Source organism: Dermochelys coriacea, chromosome 13 (genome assembly GCF_009764565.3).
Source record: "Dermochelys coriacea isolate rDerCor1 chromosome 13, rDerCor1.pri.v4, whole genome shotgun sequence".
Classification (NCBI taxonomy): Eukaryota; Metazoa; Chordata; order Testudines; family Dermochelyidae; genus Dermochelys; species Dermochelys coriacea.
The window spans coordinates 34391936-34414394 of NC_050080.1; the positions used below are offsets into that span (position 1 = coordinate 34391936).

The following is a 22459-nucleotide window of genomic DNA, read 5'->3' on the forward strand; positions in this document are numbered from 1 at the left end:
GGATTCTTCCATCCTAAGTGCAGGACCCTGCATTTATCCTTATTGAACCTCATTAGATTTCTTTTGGCCCAATCCTCCAATTTGTCTAGGTCCTTCTGTATCCTATCCCTCCCCTCCAGCGTATCTACCACTCCTCCCAGTTTAGTATCATCCGCAAATTTGCTGAGAGTGCAATCCACACCATCCTCCAGATCATTTATGAAGATATTGAACAAAACGGGCCCCAGGACCGACCCCTGGGGCACTCCACTTGACACCGGCTGCCAACTAGACATGGAGCCATTGATCACTACCCGTTGAGCCCGACAATCTAGCCAGCTTTCTAGCTTTCCAGCTTTCTTTTTCTATCCTATTTCTAGGATAGCTCGGTGCTGCTGTCACTATTCCAAGGGATAATTTCTGCCCTCCCCTGGCTCTCCTGTTGACGTGACTGTGGGTAACACTGATCAGTATCAGTGCCTGGTGAGACAAAATGTCCTGAACCAATGTGTGTGTGATAAAGGGGGTGTGTGGCTCTGATCTCCAGATACCAGTCTCTTCCCCCCCCCCCCCCGGACAGTATGTACGTGATGCCCAGGGTGTCTCTGATCCTCTCCTAGCACAAACACATGGTCAGAGCCAGAAACCTCCTCTGTTCCTGCTGTCTCCATTGGGTTTATCAGGCCTTTCCCTTGGGGTGGGGGTGGGATGGGGGAACTCAGGTCAGCAACACTTGCTGAAGCTACCAGCAGGGTCCAACCAGTGGGTGGGCTGGGGAGACGGGTCTAGAATTGACATACAAGGATCTAGTTGGCTTTAGAGTGGCTGTGCATTGATCTAGGATGGCTTGTTTGTGTGGATATGGATAGATCTAGAATGGAACTGCCTCAATCAAAATGAATCTAGCCTGAATTTACATGGATTTAGTTGGGCATTCATGCATCTAGAATGGATCTGCAATGCGTGCAGGTGGTGACGCTCAGGTCTACATGTATCTGGATGGATCCATCCTGCCCCCTCATCTATCAGACATCCTAGCTCCATGACAGGGATCCAAAGCGAACCATTGGGAGGGGTGAGGTTGGACTTTGTCAATAGGTGTTTGATAAAGGAGGGGAATATCCTTAATAACACGGGTTCATGGAGAACAGGCCATGTTCAGTGACCCTGCTGTCATCCTTGGGGGCCAGTAAGAGTCTGGTAAAATCTGCAGAGGACACAGAGATTGGTGGTAAAGAACAGGGAGGATGTCTCATGGCTACAGACCTATCTGGGTGGCCTGGTGAGCTGGGCTCAATTAAACATGGTGGAAAATGACTCAGCATGAGCTCCCAGCACTAAGCGGCAGTCACCGTCCATGGGAATATTAATCGGGATATCTAGTAGGAGCAGGGGGAGGGAGTCACCTCTGGACATGGCCTTGGTGAGACTGTGCCAGGAGACTATATCCAGCTCTGGTGTCCACCCCTCAAACAGGACAAGTTGGCAAGTTGGAAGGAGCAACCACAGCAAGTCAAGATCTGGAGACCTGGCCTGGCGGGGAGAGCTCCAAGGGGACTGATCTCCTGAGGTGCTCGGAGGCAAAGAGGGGACTCAGCCCTCATCTGTAGGAACCTCGGTGGGGAGGGGGCTTCTGTGCACAGGGCACTCTTCGACCTCCCTGGCCAAAGCGGGACGAGATCAGGCAGCCAGCAGTGGGAGTCAGTGAAAGTCCAGTTGGCACTAAGGTGCAAATGCTGGCTTTGAAATGGAGAGGCCAGGGACTCTAGGTGCAGAAAACCCCAAGTCCATTTCTCACATTTATAGCGGGGTGTGGCGGGGGGGCAGCATTAGCCATATCCCCAGCCAGGCTGGCTGGGCACCAGAGCAGGGAGGAAACCCCTCCCCCTGACATGGGCGTGGCTGTGAGTTCTCCCACAGACATTTCCACCCATGGCCCATCCAGGTGGGGGTTTCCAGGCAACCGGGTACATGCCTTTGTGGTTGCCAGGCCCTGCCCTCCCCTTCCCTCCCCTGGCCTGGTCCATATAACCTCCAGGGCTGAGGCAGATGCTCCATGCTTGTCCCTCGTTGGCTCTGAGGATGCAGCTCTTGATCCTGGTCCTGCTCCCTGCGGCCTTTCTCCTGCCCCCTGGGGCTCAAGCTGGTGAGGACAGAGGTGGGGCATCGGGATCTATGGGGAGAAGAGGGGGCAGATTTAACCATCAGTCCCAGAGGAGCCTTGGGTCCGAAGTGGGATCAGGAGGGAAGGGGATACCCAGAGATCAGGGATGGATGAGTGCACAGGTCCAGGTGGGAATCTATAGATGTATAGTGGGATGGAGATAGAGTGAGGGGTCAATCCAGGGAGAGGGGAGGGGAAAGCTGGGGTGCTGAGCTGATCTGGAGAGGAGGGAGCGGGAGGCTGGGCTGTTCAGGTCCACAGGCCGATCAGGGGCTGATGATTAGGGGTAGGTTGGGCCTGGGGTCCTTGGTTACACTCTCCAGATACAGGTTGTCTCAGAGCATGTGATTTTCACCCCTTCCCTTCTCCCTGCCAGGGGAGATCATTGGGGGATGGGAAGCCCGGCCCCACTCCAGACCCTACATGGCCTACGTGAAGATAGCAATGTGGGGGGGGGGAAACATGTGGGGGGTTCCTGATTTGGGATGACATGATGCTGATGGCAGCTCATTGTAACGACAAGCAGGGGTAAGAAACCCACCCCTCCCCTCCCACCCCTGAGCTGCCCAGCCCCCGACCCTGGGGCTGGATGAGAGATGGCAATGTGCAGGATGCCCAAAGATCCAAGGGAGGAATTAATCTTTATCGGGTGGGCTCTGACTCAGCTAGGTGAGACAAGGAGCCCAGATCTGGGAAAACGGGTAAACAGGGAGATGGCAAAATTTGCAGATGATACAAAAGTACTCAAGATAGTAAAGTCCAGAGCAGACTGCGAAGAGTTACAAAGAGATCTCACAAAACATGGTGTCTGGGTAAGAGAACAGCAGACGAAATTCAATGTTGATAAATGCAAAGTAATACACATTGGAAAATATAATCCCAACTCTACATGTAAAATGATGGGGTCTAAATTAGCTGTTACCACTCAAGAAAATGACCTTGGAGTCATGGTGGATATTTCTCTGAAAACATCCACTCAATGTGCAGCGGCAGTCAAAAAAGCTAACAGAATGCTTGGAATCATTAGGAAAGGGATAGATAATAAGACAGAAAATATCATGTTGCCTCTATATAAATCCATGGTACCTCCACATCTTGAATACTGCATGTAGGTATGGTCGTCTCATCTCAAAAAAGATATACTGGAATTGGAAAAGGTTCAGAAAAGGGCAAATAAAATTATTAGGGGTATGGAATTGCTGCCTTATGAGGAGAGATTTATAAGACTGGGACTTTTCAGCTTGGAAAAGAGACGACTAAGGGGGGATATGATTGAGATCTATAAAATCATGACTGGTGTGGAGAAAGTAAAGGAAGTGTTATTTACTCCTCCTCATAATTCACAAACTAGGGGTCACCAAATGAAATTCATAGGCAGCAGATTTCAAACAAACAAAAGGAAGTATTTCTTCACAGACGCATAGGCACCAACTTCTCCTGGCACCGGTGGGTGCTCAATGACCCCCCTACCCCCGGCCAGCCCCGACTCCACTCCTGCCCCACCCCCATTCCAACCCCTCCCGCAAAGTCCCTGCCCCAACTCTGCCCCCTCCCTGTCCCTACTGGACCCCTTCCCCAAATCCTCGCCCCGGTCCCGCCTTTTTCCCGCCTCCTCCCCTGAGCATGCCGTGTTCCCAGTCCTCCCCCCTCCCTCCCACAGCTTGTTACACCATGAAACAGCTCTTTCACAGTGGCAAGCACTGGGAGTAGAAGCGGGGATACAGCATGCTCAGGGGAGGATGTAGAGGTGGAGGTGAGCTGGGGCAGGGGTTGGGACGGGGAGCTGCCAGTGGATGCAGAGCACCTACCACTTTTTCCCCATGGAGTCAGCGCCTATGCACAGACGGCACAGTCAACCTGTGGAACTCCTTGCCAGGGGTTGCTGTGAAGGCCAAGACTATAACAGGATTCAAAAAAGAACTAGATAAATTTATGGAGGATAGGTCCACCAATGGCTATTAGCCAGGATGGGCAGGTATGGAGTCCCTAGCCTCTGTTTGCCAGGGGCTGGGAATGGGTGACAGGGGATGGATCACTTGATGACTGCCTGTTCTGTTCATTGCCTCTGGGGCACCTGGCATTGGCCACTGTGGGAAGACAAGATACTGGGCTAGATGGACCTTTGGTCTGACCCAGTATCGCCGTTCTTATGTTCTTAGAATGTCACGATCCCCCTAAGGCCCCATGGTTTCCCCTTAACTATTCTAGACACATCACCGTCTCCCTGGGAGTCCATGACCTTAGACTGTGGGAATGGAGCCAACAAGAAATCCCTGTGCTTTGCCGGATCCCTCACCCAGAATATGACATGCATTCCCTTAACAATGACATCATGCTGCTGCAGGTACCGGCCCCCCACATTACCCCACCCCTTGTGACCTCACACTGCTGCAGGCACCACCGCCACCTCCATCACCCCAACCCCCAGTGACTTCACACTGCTGCAGGCACCACCCCATCCCATTACCCCACCCCCAGTGATATCACAATGCTACAGGTACCGCCCCCATCCCATCACTCCGCCCTCAGTGACCTCCCACGGCTGCAGATACTGCCCCCATCCCATCACTCTGCCTCCAGTGACCTCCCACGGCTGCAGATACTGCCCCCATCCCATCACTCTGCCTCCAGTGACCTCCCACGGCTGCAGATACTGCCCCCATCCCATCACTCTGCCTCCAGTGACCTCCCACGGCTGCAGGCACCACTCCCATTCCATCACCCCACACTCTGTGACCTCACAATACTGCAGGCACCACCTCCATCCATCCCCCCACCCCCAGTGACCTCCTGCCACGCATTGGCTGCATTTGCTTTCTTCTTGGATTGGTCCATCCATGACTCTGACCTTCTCGCTGACCGCGAGCCTTGTGTACTGTCTTTGCAGCTGGTACACCGAGTGAGGCTGAATGAATGCGTGGGGCTCATCTCCTTGCCCAGTGCCTGGCAGGCCGTATGCCCCGGGGCCATGTGCAGTGTTGCTGGCTGGGGTTGGACGAGCGCCTGCAGGGCAAAGAGCTCGGATGTTCTCTGGGAGGTGGATATGCCGGTGCTGGAGGATTACGTGTGTCTGAGGAATCCTGACCAGATCTATCATTATTATAACGCCTCCACCATGCTTTGTGCAGGGGATCCGAAACAGGCCAAAGACTCCTTTAAGGTAAACATTCTCCCGGCTTCAAGAGGCCCCGGTTCCTTCTGAGGAGCAGTGACTCTCTTGGGATTGCAGCTGGGCCTGTGAGCAAAGATCAGAGCCCAGCCCCCTCCCTTCCCCCGTGGTGCTAGGTGCTGTACAAATGAATAATTCTTCTCCCCGGAGGAGGGAGAGAGCAGCTGGGTTTGGGGGTGGAGCTCACTGAGACTGGTTGGGCTGGGGGAAGAGGGGGCAATGCTGAGACCAGCTGTGCCAGGGCAAGGTGTGTGGGTGATGCTAAAAGTCGCTGAGCTGTATGTCAGGACTTGAAGAACTTGAGGAAACCAACCTGTCAAATCGTTCTCATCACCAGCTTCTTGTTTTAATTCTCAGGGTGACTCCGGGGGCCCCCTGGTGTGCAGCAAAACAGCCCAGGGCATCGTCTCTTGGGGCTCCCTCAATGGGACCGCCCTTGGGGTGTATATCAGAGTCTCCAGATTTGTCCCCTGGATCCTGGAGACCATGAGATTGCTGCAGCCCTGAGCCCTGCTGGGAATTCCTGCTTGTGTTGCAACTGGGCCTCTGGAGACGCCCCAACATAGGACCCACTTTGCAAAGGGCCTGCGCCCCCTGCACCCCCACCCCCTCCATCAGGCATTGCTCTGCTCAGGGGAGCCATGGGCAGCACTCAATCCATTAGCACCAAGGCCAGGGTCCTCGAGGATTTAGGAGCCAGGTTCAAGTCCAGCTCCTGTTGGTTCCCTTAGCAAGCCCAACTCAGGCTCTCAAGCTAGGGAAGCAGATGGTTTGTCTCCGAGCCGAACCCTGGGGCTCACCCGGCAGTTTGTACCTCACCCCCATGTCAGCCAGTCAAGTGACGGTTCAGGGGAGATCCTCATCCTTACCCTGCCAGCTGAGTCATATTGGAACCACACCCAGTCCTGTCCGTGCTCGGGCTGTCCTCCGTGTTCATTTCCCCGGGCTGGCCACCTCCCGTTCCAAACCCAGCTGGTCCCAGTGCTGCCGAGGCCCCTGGGAGATCGTCGATGGGAACTCAGCGCTGGCACCCATAGCCGCTTTCCCGCAACCCCACCCCGCTGCGCATCCACGCTCGCTGCATTCACAACTCCCTAGCCCGGCCATGAATAAAAAAAGAAAAGAATGCTGGCACTGGGCCAGAAACTTCCAGGGGAGCCTCACCCCCTGGAGCCACTGCTGGGTCGCTGGGGCCGGGGAGGGAGTTTGCCCCGACGGGAAGGCTGGGACCCAGGACACCTGGGTTCATTGATTCCCACACAAGAGGGAGCTGGAGGGTGTCGGGGGGGATGCTCCCTCCCCCTCAGAACAGGAGGAGCCGTGCTGGCTGGGCCCAAGATGTGAAGGAAATTACCAGGAGAAAAGCAGCCCGAGCTGTCTGGACTCGAGCTGGCAGGGAGCTCTGTGCATGGGCCAGGGCTGGGGTCCCCATGCCGTGGGCTGGCTCAGTGCTGCCCTGGGCTCAAGGGGCATGCAGGGCAGTGGGGGGTGAGAGGCTATGGCCAGGCTGTACCTGCGCCCCAGCTGATTGTGCTGCAGAGCCCCATCGGGGTCCCAGTGGAGGTGTGTGATGTAGGGCATCCCCCAGGATGCTGCTGCCCCCTTCGGGGGCCAGGCTGGGATCGCCGCGGCTCACTGAGGGGTTGGCTTCTGGGACAAGGATTGAGACAGGATTGACACAGTCTATTCTAGCCATGAAAAACCCATCTATCCCTATCCGCATCCATCCCCTATCTATGCATCTCCATCTATCTATCCCCCATCCCCATCCATCTATTCCCATCTGTCTATCCCTCTACACACCCCTCTGTCCATTGCTATCTGTCATTCCCCCTCCCCGTGCTATATCATCTCTAGGAGGCACCGGCCCCAATCTGCACCCAGGACAGGGACTGGCTAGCTCGGGGGAGCTGATAATCAGAGACACTGTTTCCCCCATTGTGGGGGTCTGTGGGCAGTGGGGCAGTCACAGACGGGGGGAATCTGGTCTCTCTGACCCACATCGGTCCCCCAGCTCGCAATCACCCCACAGTTCCTCAGGGGACAGCTGAGAAGGACCAAGGGGCCAGGTTCCCACTGGAAGCCCCCCCCCCCAGTCGCTCCAGGCTGGGGCAAGAGCTAAGGCTGTGGCTAGCAGCTGAGCCGCCTCCGGTGCCAGATGTGTGCTGTACTCAGCATGGGGGGGGTCCCCACTCAGCGCAGCCTCAGCTGGGCCTGGCACCAGGATGGGCAGCGCTCCAGGGGCCAAGTGTTCCTGGCTGTGGGGGGTCTGGACCCAGCTGGGCCTGTACTGCACCCCCCAACCCATGTGGTGGGTTTCCAGGAACTGAGACGGCAGAGCCCCTGCCTGGCTGGTGTGTCACCCTGAGGTTTCCTTTCCCCCACACCTCCGCCCCTGGCTGGTCTGTGCAATCCTTCGAGGCTGAGGCTGATGCACCGTCCCTGAGCTTGCAGTAAGGATGCTGCTGTTCCTGCTCCCTGCAGCCTTTCTCGTGTGACTCCTGCCCCCCAGCGCTCAGGCTGGTGAGTCTTGCAGGCTTGGGAGGGAGCAGATAAGACCCACAGGAGCAGAGTGTTCGGGCACCAGCCCAGCCATCTCCCTGGCCTCAGCACAGCGGTGGGGGAGCTGGAGGAGAAGTGTGTGTGGGGGTGCTTCTATCCTCCAGCCCCACCACTCCAGCTGGGGTCGTTTCCTCCTGTGCTGGCCCCAGATGCAGTACAGCCAAGTGCAAGCCTTTGCCCCTGCTTCTCGACTGATCCCATGCTGGACCAGCCGGTGAAGAAGTCCCAGCGGATCATGGGGCACTTTGCTAGTCCGGAGCAGCAATGGAGTGGCCAAGAAGGCTGGGCTCTCCCATGGGCTCTGGGAATTAGGGGTGGTTTATGCTTTCACAACTGCCAGCTAGGTGTGTGTGACAGGTGCCCCTCTATGCCAGTCCACAGGGGACATGAGAGCTTTGGCTCAAGCTGTAGCAGCTCGTGGTTTAGCTGGGGAGGTCCCCGGGTCAGCCCCTAGCGGATTGTCCATGAAAGCAGCCACCTGGCGATGGAGAGGAGGGGGGTTTGCCACATGACAGACCTGCTTCCGTTCCTCTTGGATGGTTTTTAAGACCTCGATCAATAATAGCAGGGGGCTTTGGCCCCAGGTCAGTAACTCTGACACTGCTACGGACAGCAGGAGTGGCTTGGAAAAGGTATTTGCAGTTATCTCATGTGAGGGATATTGTTTGTAGAGTCCTCAATTCTCTGGCCAGAAGGTCCATGTGATCATCTTGTCTGGCCTCCTGCAGGACACAGGCCAGAGACCTGCCCTCATTAATTCCTTTAGAAAAACAGCCCAGCTTGATTTACAAATCACCAGCGATGGAGAATCCATCCAGCCATTGTTCCAGTGGTTACTAAGTCTAATGGTTAAAAATTCACATCTCATTTCCAGTCTGAATTTGTTTCAACTTCCAGCCATTGGGTCAGGTTTGACCTTTCCTGGCTGGATTCTCTGCTCAGGGCCGGCTCCAGGCCCCAGCGAAACAAGCAGGTGCCTGGGGCAGCCAATGTAAAGGGGCAGCAGGACGTCGGTGATGGCGGGATATGGTGGCTGCTCCATCACAGCGCGTTTCGCGCTCGGTGGCAATTCAGCGGCGGGGACGCGATTCTTCTTTGGGCGCCGTCAGCAATTCGGTGGCTGCACCATCCACCTCCATGTTCAGCGGGCAGGTTTCCACCTCTCCGTTCTATGGCAAGTTTTGGTTTTTTTTCCGCTTGGGGCGGCAAAAGCGCTGGAGCCAGCCCTGTCTCTGCCCATTATTAACTATTTGTTCCTCAGGTAGGTACTTCGAGACTGTGATCAAGTCACCCCTGAACCTTCTCTTTGTTCAGATAAATAGATCGAGCTCCTTGGGTCTATCACTCGAAGGCAGGTTTTCTAACCCTCTAATCGTTCTTGTGGCTCTTCTCTGACCCTTCTCCAATTTACCAACATCCCTCTTGAATTGTGGGCACCAGAACTAAACTCAGGATTCCAGCAGCAGTTGCACTAGGGCCAAATCCAGAGGTAAAATAACCTCTCAGCTTCTACTGGAGACTCCCTGTTTCTGCACCCCAGGATCACGTTAGCACTTTTGGCTGCAGTATCGCACTGGGAGCCCAGGGTCACCTGACTAACTGCCCCAACCCCAAGGGTTTTTCTGAGTCACTGCGTCCCAGGATTGAGTCCCCCATCCCGTGCGTGTGGCCGACATCCTGTGCTCCTAGATGTTGCATTTATCTCTGGCCATGGGAAAGCCCAGTTTATCAAACACTCCAGACTGCATCACTGATCCGTCCTCACTATTTACCACTCCCCTTTCTTTTGTGTCACCTGTAACCTTTACCAGCAATGATTTTATTTGTTTCTTCAAAGTCATTGATAAAAACTTGTTCATTATCAGAGGGCTAAGAACGGTTGGACGCAGCCCAAGAAGTGCCAAGCCCCAGAGTTTTTCAGATTTCTCTAGAAAGGTCCCCAAAAGCACTGAGACACTCCAGTGCAAACAGTCCAAAAGCGTGTCTCGGAAATGCGTGTTGATCTCTCCGTGCCAATTCAGTTCTCATCAAGCCATCATGAAAGATTCACACATCCCGACCGTGGCCCATTTTTAAAGGTTTAATGGTTTACCAAAATAAAGGTATAATGGCCTGTTAAGCCGAAATCCCTAGGGGGACTTGACCCCCAAGCCAGCCCTGCCCCTCCCCCCTGTGGAGGCCTGGGGCCAGACCCCACCACTTCCACTCCCGCGGAGGCCTGGGGTTCACCCTCCTGCTCTCCCCCTCCACGGAGGCCTGGGGCCCGACACCTCCCCCCCCTGCGGGGGTGGGGCTGTGTAGGGCCCCAGAATTGCTAGGGATGGCCCTGACCATGTCCCTTGGTCCATCCACTGCTAGGACTGAACGGAATCGCTCAGCATCAAATGCACGTTCTGCTTCCTAATGGACCAGACTGATTAGTTCAAAGGCTGGAGGCCGGAGGGGGCTGGGGGCAGGTTGAAATGTTCCACCCCAATCATTTTTCACAGAAAATGCCATTGCCACAAAACTGAAACTTTTCTCAGGGAAATATCCATTTTTTTGCCATTTCCCAGCCTGGTTTTCCACCAGGAAAGACTCAGAAATAGCTTGTTTTGGCTTCAGTCAACTTGAAACAAAACGTTTTGGGGGAGCCAAATTGGACTGATTCATTTGGTGCCTGTTCAGCAGTGATCTGTGACCCTGGCGCATCTGCGGTGCCCTCCCTGTTAAAAATTTGCACTTATTCCCAGTCCTAATTTGTCTAGCTTCAATTTCCAACCATTGGTTATGTTAGACCTTTCTCTGCTAGATACAAGAGCCCATTGTTAAATATTTGTTCCCCATGTAAGTACTGACAGACTGTGACCAGGTCACTCCTGAAGCTAAATCAGTTGAGCTCCTGGAGTCTAGCAGTATAATGCATCTTTGAAGAGCTGGGCTCCTGGCCGGATTACATCTCCCATGATGCACAAGTAATGATGGAGGGCACGTGACCAGGCTGCATCATGGGAAGTGTAGTCCAGCTGGGAAGCCCAACCTGTAGAAGTGAATGGGGGCACGAGGGACCTAAACTACAGCTCCCATGAGGCACTGCAGGAGCTCAAGAGGACGCAGCCGAACATGGAGCCGACCTGAAATAAAATGTGCCAGCTGTCCTGGACAGGAATACTTCAGAACATTCCCTTTCAGAGTCCAGTATCCCCTCCAAGAGGAGAAATATCGACATATCTCATGGCAGGAAGGGTGCAAAGCAATGGCCAGGTGCTTTGGAGGAACTGTTGGGGACATCTCAGAGGTCTGGGTTTTAACTCAATTTAAGATGGAAAATCTTGGTAAAAGTCAACACTGGCTCATTGAAAATAGCCACTGTGACTAAACCACTGTTTCCAGCTGTCTGATGTGCCCTGTTTCTGATCAGACCTGGGTATCATGGGGGGCCTGCCAGGCAGTGGAGAATCGGGGCCTGTCAGGGCTGTACTGAGCCGGGAGCTTGCTTGTTTGCTAAGAAATTACCCAGTGATGTGCTGGAAACAAATGCTGGAACCAAAGGGTAAAGAGGATCTTAGGGATAATGGTAAGATGACAAATGGGAATGAGGATATGGAGGTAGATATTACCATATCTGAGGTAGAAGTGACAGCTTAATGGAACTAAATCAGGGGACCCAGATAATCTTCATCCAAGAATATTAAAGGAATTGGCACATGAAATTGCAAGCCCATTAGCAAGTATTTTTAATGAATCTGTAAACTCAGGGGTTGTACCGTATGATTGGAGAATTGCTAACGTAGTTCCTATTTTTAAGAAAAGAAAAAAAAGTGATCTGGGTAACTACAGGCCAGTTAGTTTGACATATGTAGTATGCAAAGTCTTGGAAAAAATTTTCAAGGAGAAAGTAGTTAAGGACATTGAGGTCAATGGTAAATGGGACAAAATACAACATGGTTTTACAAAAGGTAGAATGTGCCAAATCAACCTGATCTCCTTCTTTGAGAAAGTAACAGATTTTTTAGATAAAGGAAACGCAGTGCATCTAATTTACCTAGATTTCAGTAAGGCGTTTGATATGGTGCCACATGGGGAATTATTAGTTAAACTGGAAAAGATGGGGATCAATATGAAAATTGAAAGGTGGATAAGGAATTGGTTAAAGGGGAGACTACAGCGGGTCCTCCTGAAAGGTGAACTGTCAGGCTGCAGGGAGGTTACCAGTGGAGTTCCTCGGGGATCAGTTTTGGGACCCATCTTATTTCATCTTTTTATTACTGACCTTGGCACAAAAAGTGGGAGTGTGCTAATAAAGTTTGCGGACAATACAAATCTGGGAGGTATTGCCAATTTACAGAAGGACTGGGATATCATACAGGAGGATCTGGATGACCTTGTAAACTGGAGTAATAGTAATAAGATGAAATTTAATAGTGAGAAGTGTAAGGTTATGCATTTAGGGATTAATAACAAGAATTTTAGTTATAAGCTGGGGACGCATCAATTAGAAGTAATGGAGGAGGAGAAGGACCTTGGAGTATTGGTTGATCATATGATGACTATGAGCCACCAATGTGATATGGCCATGAAAAAAGCTAATGCGGTCTTGGGATGCACCAGGTGAGGTATTTCCAATAGAGATAAGGAGGTTTTAGTACCATTATACAAGGCTCTGGTGAGACCTCACCTGGAATACTGTGTACAGTTCTGGTCTCCCATGTTTAAGAAAGATGAATTCAAACTGGAACAGGTACAGAGAAGGGCTACTAGGATGATCCAAGGAATGGAAAACCTGTCTTATGAAAGAAGACTCAAGGAGCTTGGCTTGTTTAGCCTAACCAAAAGAAGGTTGAGCGGAGATATGGTTGCTCTCTATAAATATATCAGAGGAATAAACACCAGAGAGGGAGAGGAATTATTTAAGCTCAGTACCAATGTGGACACAAGAACAAATGGATTTAAACTGGCCATCGGGAAGATTAGACTTGAAATTAGATGAAGGTTTCTAACTATCAGAGGAGTGAACTTTTGGAATAGCCTTCCAAGGGAAGCAGTAGGGGCAAAAAACCTATCTGGCTTTAAGATTAAACTCGATAAGTTTATGGAGGAGATGGTATGATGGAATAACATGATTTTGATAATTAATTGATCTTTAGATATCCATGGTAAATAGGCCCAATGGCCTGTGATGGGATGTTGGATGGGGTGGGATCTGAGTTCCTACAGAAAATTCTTTCCTGGGTATCTGGCTGGTGAATCTTGCTCATATACTCAGGGTTCAGTTGATCGCCATATTTGGGGTCGGGAAGGAATTTTCCTCCAGGGCAGATTGGAAGAGGCCCTGGAGGTTTTTCGCCTTCCTCTGTAGCATGGGGCATGGGTCATTTGCTGGAGGATTCTGTGCTCCTTGAAGTCTTTAAACCACGATTTGAGGACTTCAATAGCTCAGACATAGGTGAGAGGTTTTTCGTGGGAGTGGGTGGGTGAGAGTCTGTGGCCTGCGTTGTGCAGGAGGTCAGACTAGATGATCATAATAGTCCCTTCTGACCTTAATATCTATGAATCTATGCTCAGACCCTTGTTCATTTCTACCCATCCACCCCTCGCATCTGCCCCAGTTGGTTAATTTCATTCACTGCTTTCTAGACCTGCAATGAGTAAAACCAAAAGTACAAAAATCTAGTGTCGCCTTGCTGGGAATCGAAGGGTCTCCTGAGCCTGGAAATCCAGAGCTGTCTCTCAAGCCACCCGGCATAACAAGGCTCTGGTTAGGGCCAGGACAGGGGGAGTGGGGGAAATTACCAGGTGTCAGGGAAACACAGGGAGAATTACAAGGAAAAGAGCTTTTTAAAAAAGAAAATCCTTTGACAAGCTACAGAGGGGCATGGAGAATGGGACTTCCAATTGGGGGGCAGCCTGCAACCTGGCCCTAGGGTGGGGGCTGGCTGGCACAGGGGCTAGGGAATGGGACATGGGGCCTTTCTCATCTAGTGGGTGCTGGCTCCCACCTGCCCCCAGGGCGGGGACTGGCTGGCTTGTTGGGGGGAGGGCTGAGAATCAGACACACTTTCCCCCATGGGGGGTGTCTGTGTGCAGTGGGGCTGTCATAGACGGGGGGATCTGGTCTCTCTGACCCACATTGCTCCCGCAGCTCACCCCCCCCCCCCACATGGTGGTGGACAGCTGAGGAGACCCAAGGGGCTGGGTTCTCACCAAGCCCCAGCCCCCAACACAACACTGCCAAGCTGGGGTGAGGGAGGTGTTTTGGAAAAAAAAAACATCTTCTGGAGTCCTGTGATTTTCAGTTAACAAGGCAGGTTCTAGCCCTTGGAGTGTGTGTGTGGGGGGGCAGTTATAGACCATCCCCATATCATGCTAGGGGCTGTACATTATTTATCAGGAGTATTACGGTAGCACAGAGGGCAGAGGTGGGGTCGGGGGACTCTGTAGGAGGCACCGTGCTGCAGGGAACAGAGATGAGCTCAGTAGGAGGCACCATGCTGCAGGGGGGCGCTGCGCAGGCAGCTCTGGGCTGCAGAGGGCAGGGGGGCTCAGTAGGGGGCAGCGTACTGCAAAGGGCAGAAAGAAGGCTCGGTAGGGGGCACTGTACTTCAGGGGGGCACTAAATCGCAGGGGGCTCAGTAGAGGGCGCCTTGCCACTGGGGACAGGGGGGCTCAGTAGGGAACCGTGGTTCTGCAAGATGTTCTGCCGACCCACCCCAGGGAGCCAGCTACAAAGCCAGAAAGAGAACCCAGGCGTCCTGAGCCCCAGTGCCCCCGCTCCGAGTTCACCCGCTCCTGCCGACGCCAGTGGTGCAGAGCTGGCCTTGTGCAGCACCTGGCAAACCAAGGCAACGAAATGGCTCCAGTGAAAAACTCCGTGAAGGTTACATGTGTACTGAGAGTTGGTGGCTCAAAAGCGCCACCAGTTTCCCCCTGCGTGTGACTGTGGTGTTGCCCGGGTGGGGCCGGGGACTGGCAATTGTGGGGGCAGGTGCTATGGGACACAGGGGTGACTGGAGGTGTGGGGGAGAGCACAGGATGGAGGCTCAGCAGGGGTACACCCCCTCCCCCCCATAACCTCAGGGAGTTTTGGCCAAATCCACAATCCCCCCAGGGCCTCCTCTTCGCCCAGGCTGGGCCGTGTGGTGCCAGCCCAGGACAGCGACAGACACACGGTGACGCCTGGGGCAGGACGGAGCCATGGCCGTGGCCAAATGTCTCCTGGCTTGCCCAGGGCAGAGTTGAGGGTTCCTGGCTATGTCTGCGCTGGGCGGTATGGCCCCTCTGAGCGGCCTGCGGGGGAAGCCAAGCAGGGATTGACTCAGGCAGAGACCCTGCTCCTACCCCCGGCCGTGGGGATGAGGGGGGGCAATGGGGATTATCACACCTGGGGGGGGTGTATGGCTTCTCCCATCCCCTGCAGGATCTGCATGAGAAAGGCTGCAGGGCCAGGCTGGGTCAGTCCGTGGCTGGGAGACCAGCAAGGGGAAACCCCGGGTGTTGTGCAGGGGGGACTGTACTGGGGGGACATGCTCCCCTATCACTCATTGCTGACCCCAATCCCGCAGTGCAGCGCTGGGGCGCTGGGGGCACTAGGGGGTGCTGGGCTGCAGGGGGTGCTGGAGGCACTAGGGGGCATCACTCACCTGGCCTCCCCCTTAGATACCACCTCAGGACAGTGGCTCCCAGCGCAGCCAGCACGCAGCCGGCGAGGACGCCCAGGGACCCAGCTTGGCCCGTGGCCTGGGGATCTGGAAATGAGCAGAGACAAACTGAGCCATGGGCCCCGCCCGTCCCTGTTCCCATTCCCCCACCCCCACCCCTTCGCCCTGGGCCAGCAGCCCCACAGCCGGTCCTCCCCTCCCAGCCCCCGATGTGTCTGCCCGGCAGCTAAATTCCTTCTTCCCCTCCCCCTCTGAGCCCCCCAGCCCCACCATTCTCAGTTTTCCTCTGAGCCCCCCAGAACCTCCCACCTTCCTCTCTGAGCCCCCACAACCTCCCATCTTCCCTTCCCGCTCTGAGCCTCCCGAATCCCCACCTTTCTCTCCCCTCAGAGCCCCCAGAACCCCTGCCTATACCTCACTCCAAAGCCCCTCCAGATCCTCCCCACCTGCCCTCCTCTGATCCCCCAGAACCCCACCTTCCTCTCCCCCTCAGAGCCCCCCAGAACGACTTCTCTGCCTATCCAAGCCTCCTAAAACTGCCCCTCTGCCTTTCTTCCCCCAGCTCCCCTGCCCCTCTCTTCAATAAGGGGTGCTCCATTCCCAGCTCCCTCCCCCTGCACTCACCCCAGCTGACCCTCAGGGGGATGCCCCCCAGGCTGACGTGCCTCACCATGCACACGCGCTCCCTAGCCCCAGCTTGATGGACACCCGGATCTGAAAGGTGGGGTCCCCGTTGGGCTGGATCCTGCTGGTCATCTGTTCCCCTAGGGCCCCCCGGCCCCCCTGCTCCCAGGTCACCTCGATGTCACGCGGGTAGAACCCCATCACATGGCACATCAGGTGGCGAGGCCGGCCCCGGGTCCCTCGCATGAGCGACATATGCACCGTGGGCTGGGCTGGGGGGACAGGAAGGGTTAATGATCATGGGGGCTGCGGGTCGGGAGTGGGGGGCACCGGCAGAGCTGGGGGGAGCCCAAGGCCGGGCTAGTGGGGGGCTGAGGGTCGGGAGTGGGGGGCACCGGCAGAACTTCCACCTGTTGTCTGCGTGGTGAATGGCGCCGTGATCCGAATGAAGGTCCCGCAACTGTTGTGGCGTGTGGGTGTTGATCCCGGCCAGCGTCTCCCTCTCGCAGTTCCAGCGCTCGGCCACGCGCCAGGCTGCCGGGTGCACCGAGAACCAGCGGTGCTGGTCCCCGTGGTACTGCAGCATGTCCTCCCCATTCAGGGCGTATCTGGTAACGGCTCGGATGGCACCGCTGGCTTCATCCAGTTCACAGCGCTGCACGACCTGCATGTAGTAGGGCTCTGGGGGCGGAGCGGCCACGTGAGTGACTCAGCAGGGAGCTGCTGCCAGGGGGCAGAGTTGGGGCGAAGTTCCCCAGGGATGGAATCCAGGAGTCCTGGCTCCCAGCCCCCCCCCACTCACTCTAACCACTAGCCCTCACTCCCCTCCCAGAGCTACGTAGAGAACCTAAGAGTCCTGGCTTCCAGCCCCCCCCCACTCTAACCACTAGCCCTCACTCCCCTCCCAGAGCTGCGTAGAGAACCCAGGAGTCCTGGCTCCCCGCCTCCCCCCCCACTCTAACCACTAGCCCTCACTCCCCTCCCAGGGGATAGAGCTCCCAGCTCCCCCGCACCACATTTTAATCACTAGGTACTAGGGAAATCACTCCCCTCTGGTGTCCAGCCCCAGCTCTCTCCCACCGCCTGTGCACCCCTGTCCTGAGCCGAGCTAACGGAGTGCCGGGGCCCAAGGACTCACCAGCCTTTGGGGAGCTGGCGTTCACCACCCTCACCAGGGCCTGGTACTCGGTCTCCACCCAGGGGTCCGAGAACACGCACTGGGCGCTGCTGACGCTCCAGAACTGGTGGGTCTCCTGGTTGCCCTGCACGTAGCCATTGCGCGGCGTCATCCTCCGGCTGCTGCTGTCGTAGGCCGAGAGCACCAGGCCGTTCACCTGCAGCAGGCTCTGGCGCTTGGGCAGACCGGGGCCCGCCTGCGGCGAAATGATCTGGGAATGGGTGAAATGGTGAACCCCTGTGGGAAGGAGAGAGAGACTGGGATGGGAACGGGACCTAGGCATCTGGGGTAGCCACCCGAGGGGGCCCTGCAGCACCCTGTCCTTGGGGAGAGAGACTGGGATGGGGATGGGATCCAGGCATCCGGGGCAGCAACCTGAGGGGGCTCTGGAGCACCCAGTCCTGGCGGAGAGAGACCGGGATGGGAACGGGACCCAGGCATCCGGGGCAGCAACCTGAGAGGCTCTTGCAGCACCCAGTCCTGGTGGAGAGAGACCGGGATGGGAACGGGACCCAGGCATCCGGGGCAGCCACCCGAGGGGCCCTGCAGCACCCAGTCCTGGGGGAGAGAGACTGGGATGGGGATGAGATCCAGGCATCCGGGGCAGCCACCCGAGGGGGCTCTGCAGCACCCAGTCCTGTGGGAGAGAGACCGGGATGGGGATGGAACCCAGGCATCTGGGAGGAGAACAGAGGTCACTTACCAGCTGAGACGACCGAGCTGAGAAACAAGAGCCAGGCGGAGACCAGAGCGGGATGGGCCCTCCCAGAAGCCATCAGGAAACGGGATGGGACGGCAGCTCTGCAGAGTGGGGAGTCTGGTTGGGACCCCCAAGCTGGAGAGATCCAGGGCAATCTACCGAGCTCGCAGCCACTGTGACAGGAAACACCTGCAAGGAAACCCAGGCCCACAAACCAACGCGGATCCACCCGTCCAGCCCCTCCCTGCCAGTGAGGGGCAGGGGGCTGGGGTGGGGCTGGCATCAGACGTTGCTGGGCAGACGGGTTGGGGATCTGTCAAAACAGAATCCGCCCGGTGCCTGGGCTTAGCTTTGCGTGTGGAGGCATGAACCGCAACGTGCCCGTGCCCAGTGCCACTTCTGCCCAGCAGTGGCCGATCGTGCCCATCAGCTTCCCAGCGGAGGAGAAGCCAGCAGTGGGGAGCTGGGGGGGGATTTCCTTAGTGCAGCCGGCACAGGGACACTGCAAGCACCAGACTTGGGCCAGAGGTGGTCAGAAAGTGCAAGAGGGCAAACACTTCCATCAGGAATCTGAGCCCTTCACGGATGTCCAGTTCCTCAGTAGCAAAGGCCAGATGGTAGCGCATTAAACCCCAGATGGTAGCGCATTAAACCCCAGATGTTAATGCATTAAAACCCCAGATGTTACCATGTTAAATCCCCAGATGTTAGGGCATTAAAGTCCCAGATGTTAGTGCACGAAAGCCCCAGATATTAGTGCATGAAACCTCAGATGTTTGCGCTTTATAGTCCAGAGACTAGTGCATTAAAGCCCCAGATGTCAGCCTATTAACCGGTAGATGTTAGCGCTCAGGGCCAACGTCCTGAGGGCTATAGAAGATCTTGAACAGAATAGAATCAAACTCTGGGAGAACTGCAGAGTGGAAGCCTTTTGTAGCACCCAACAAAAGGTTTAATGAGTCCTACAACCCCCCCAGACAATGCTTCGTCTGCTGGGGCACCAGATCTGCTAACAGGCTATTCCCACAGACGGTCTAGGCGTTGGCCCCACTGGAAAGTTGGAACTTTGAGAAGCTGTAGAGATTGCTCATGCAGGGGAGGAGATTCAGAGCCCCAGCTCCGACGGGCAGATCTTTGCTTATTGCTCAGTCCTCCTGCATGGCTTCTGTGTCGGCCGTAGGGCCAGGTAGAAATCCACCTTCCACCCCGTGAAAACTTTTGTGATTTTGGAATTTCCCCCCTCCCCCAGCTTGGCATCAGGATGAAACCAAAAACCCTTCGGAAATTGTTGGGAGAAAGAGCCAGACCTGCCCCATCCCAGCTGAGGCAATCCCGTGGGAAGTGCGAAATACCGATTCAAATTGCTGCTCTGCCTGATCTGGGACAGCAGGTCTGCCCTGTCCCGGCTGGGCCCCCTACGCCCCGGGCTAGCATGTGGTGGGGCTCTGGCAATCTCTCCTGTTGGAGCCATTCAGTATGGTACAGCTCAGTGTTTCTCAACCTTTTTGATACCAGGGACAGGCCTGCTGCCTTCCTCAACTGAGTCAGGGCAATCTCAGGGAGCGGCGCTGGGCCATGGACCCATCTTTCAGAGGCGCTGGTCTGGATAAATATTCACAGAGCCCTGTAGTGGTTTGGTCCCCGACCTGGGAAGTGGATGAGCTCGGAGGAGAAGCGAGAGGTCAGACCATAGTGTGGGGCATCGGATGGATCTATATTAGGGGGATCCATGGATTTAGAGTTCAGGGGATGTCGGTGTTGGAAACCATCTCCCAAAGGCACCTGCCACAAGGGGAGAGCCCAAGCTGCTGCCATGTCTACAGTGCTCCTGGGTCCGGAAGCAGAGGTAAATCTGGAGTCTGCTGACGAAGAGCAAGAGGCTGTTAGTCAAGAAACAGGGGTTTCCCTGAAACGCATGCTGGTGAGCCCCTGTTTCCCGGATTGTCTGCAGCTGTTTCTGCCAAGTCCGGCCCCGGCCCGGCGCAGAGCTGTGACCTCCGGGGGATGAGGGCCAGGTTTGAAAAGGAGCAGGCCGGCTAGGCAGGGAAACTGTGGCAAGCCTGGCTTTGGAACAATTTGCAGTTGGCAGGTTTGAGTCACTCCCACACCGCAGCAGCAGCAAAAGAAGGGTTTTTTCCATCAGAGAAGCCTGAACAAAGTCAGCAAATTGGTGCTTTGAATTCCTGCCCTTGTCAAGACTTGTTTTCCCCTCTTCCAGCTAGAAGCTGGCACCATCACCTGGAGAACAGCAAGAGAGAGCCTTTAGGTTGGCATGGCAAAGGGATGCTTAAGACAAAGTCCCTGATTGAGATCCTGTCCAATTGCCCCGATCTGGCAGAGCTGGAGAAAGGCCAGGGCTGGGCTAGCAGGGGCTGCGGGCAGGAGTGAGGGGCCCCGGCAGAGTTGGAGACAGGCCAGGGCTGGGCTAGCAGGGGCTGCGGGCAGGAGTGAGGGGCCCCGGCAGAGCTGGAAAAAGGCCAGGGCTGGGCTAGGAGGGGCTGCGGGCAGGAGTGAGGGGCCCCGGCAGAGCTGGAGAAAGGCCAGGGCTGGGCTAGCAGGGGCTGCGGGCAGGAGTGAGGGGCCCCGGCAGAGCTGGAGAAAGGCCAGGGCTGGGCTAGCAGGGGCTGCGGGCAGGAGTGAGGGGCCCCGGCAGAGCTGGAGAAAGGCCAGGGCTGGGCTAGCAGGGGCTGCGGGCAGGAGTGAGGGGCCCCGGCAGGGCTGGGGGTAGGGGAGCTCAGAGCTGGGAGAGAATGGAGGCTGCCCATCTTTAGGGGTCCCAGCGCTAGAGCTAGTCAGGAATTTCCCCCGGCAATGATTTTCCAGTGGAAAATGCAGCGGCCATAAAATTGCATTTTTTCCTGGAGAGTTTCCCAGTAAAGGTCTCCTGCCAAAGGGCCGCTGCATTAAAACTGTGACCGAAGGATTCTAACTGCCCTGGCCTTTGTCATTCCTATTTGGAACAAACCCTGCCGGGGGAAAGGCCCGATCCACTGCCGGGTGTTAATTGTGGTGCCCGCCCTCACTGGCTCCTGAAGCATTCCAGGGGCCCATGCAAACTGCTCCCGCCCCAGCACTGTCTGGAGACTCCAGAGACACAGGGGCTGCAGTATCTCCATGGGCGACACAGCGTGCACCCAGCCCAGGTGTGAAACACTCACAGCTAACATTAGGGGGCAGCACTAGTAACTTCATGGCCGGGTCGGGGCGTGGGCATGAGACCTGGCTAAGTCTGATATCTATACGCCCTATATCTAAACCCATGGTGAGCCAAACGTGGGGATGGCTCGGCTGGCATTGAGATGCAGCCAGCTCTGGGGTGGGGCAGCTGGGTAACAGCCGCACATAACACTGCACAGGGATGACTCACCAGAGCTGAACTGCAGCCCTCTCCCAGGTCTTGCTGCCATCAGTGAGCATTATGTGGGATGGCCATGTCTCTAGGGCTGGGAGGGGGAGGAGCTTACCCCAGTCACCAAAGGGGGACTGATCCTCCCCGCCCTGCATCGCTGGGGAGGAGGCAGCCTGGCCCCTTAGGATGCCAGCCTTGATTGCTCTCTGCGCCTTGATCCAGCTGGTCCACCAAAGACCCCCCTCCTCCAGCACTGCCGGGGGCAGGGAGACACTGAGGGGGTTAGGAGATAGTATCAGCACAGGGATGGTAACAACAACCACACACACCCTGTGCCTTACCCACAATCCCGTGCCTGGACAGAACCCAGGAGTCCTGGCTCCCAGCCCCCTGCTATTCTAACCACTAGACCACATTCCCCTCCCAGAGCCAGGGATAGAATCCAGGAGTCCTGGCTCCCAGCCTCCCCGCTCTAACCACTAGACCCCATTCCCCTCCCAGAGCTCCCTAGAAAACCCAGGAGTCCTGGCTCCCAGACTCCTGCTCTAACCGTTAGCCCCTATTCTCCTCCCAGAGCAAGGAGCACTTTGAACACCTTCTGAGTAGCCTGTTGGACCCTGATTACATTTCCCCCGAGACAGACTGGGACAACAGGCCCGTGTTTCATTTTCAGCTCCCTGCCCACGCTGGGGTTTGAATTTACGCTGTCCAGGTCTGGTTCAGATTCCGTGGCCACAACCTGACCACTGGAGCCCCCTGGGCCCGGTCAGTTACAGCTGAGAGACTGGGGCCACTTGGGGCACGGCCGAAGCCCCGGTTTGATCTCTAGGTCTGTGTAGAGGAAGCTCCTTTCCTTGTGTGAGGAAAAAGCACCAAGGGGCTGGCTGGAGAACTGAACATCTGGGTGCTGACGGGTGGCACAATACCTGCTCCTGCTCCTCACAACCATGGGTGTCACTGAGCCATTGTGCATGTTCCCTCGCTGTGCGAAAAGGTCTCGAGAAGGTTTTAAATCAGGAGTGTCCAGCTCCTGGGCTGGGTTCCATGTTACTGTCCCATGGCCAGGATCTGTATTTAGGACCTTCAAATCCACACCAG

General features: G+C 55.7%; 1 protein-coding gene and 1 pseudogene across 1 annotated transcript; one reads left to right on the forward strand and one right to left on the reverse strand.

The window, feature by feature from the left end:
* Positions 1-1858: 1858 nt before the first annotated feature.
* LOC119842204 (cathepsin G-like) lies at positions 1859-6388 on the forward strand. The gene is given in 6 exon segments (XM_043495773.1): positions 1859-2125; positions 2520-2592; positions 2594-2671; positions 4352-4487; positions 5031-5303; positions 5670-6388. Coding segments are annotated over 6 exon segments (807 nt in total). The 5' UTR covers positions 1859-2028; the 3' UTR covers positions 5820-6388.
* An 8078-nt stretch (positions 6389-14466) lies between these two features.
* LOC119842205 lies at positions 14467-18178 on the reverse strand (annotated as a pseudogene).
* Positions 18179-22459: the final 4281 nt, after the last annotated feature.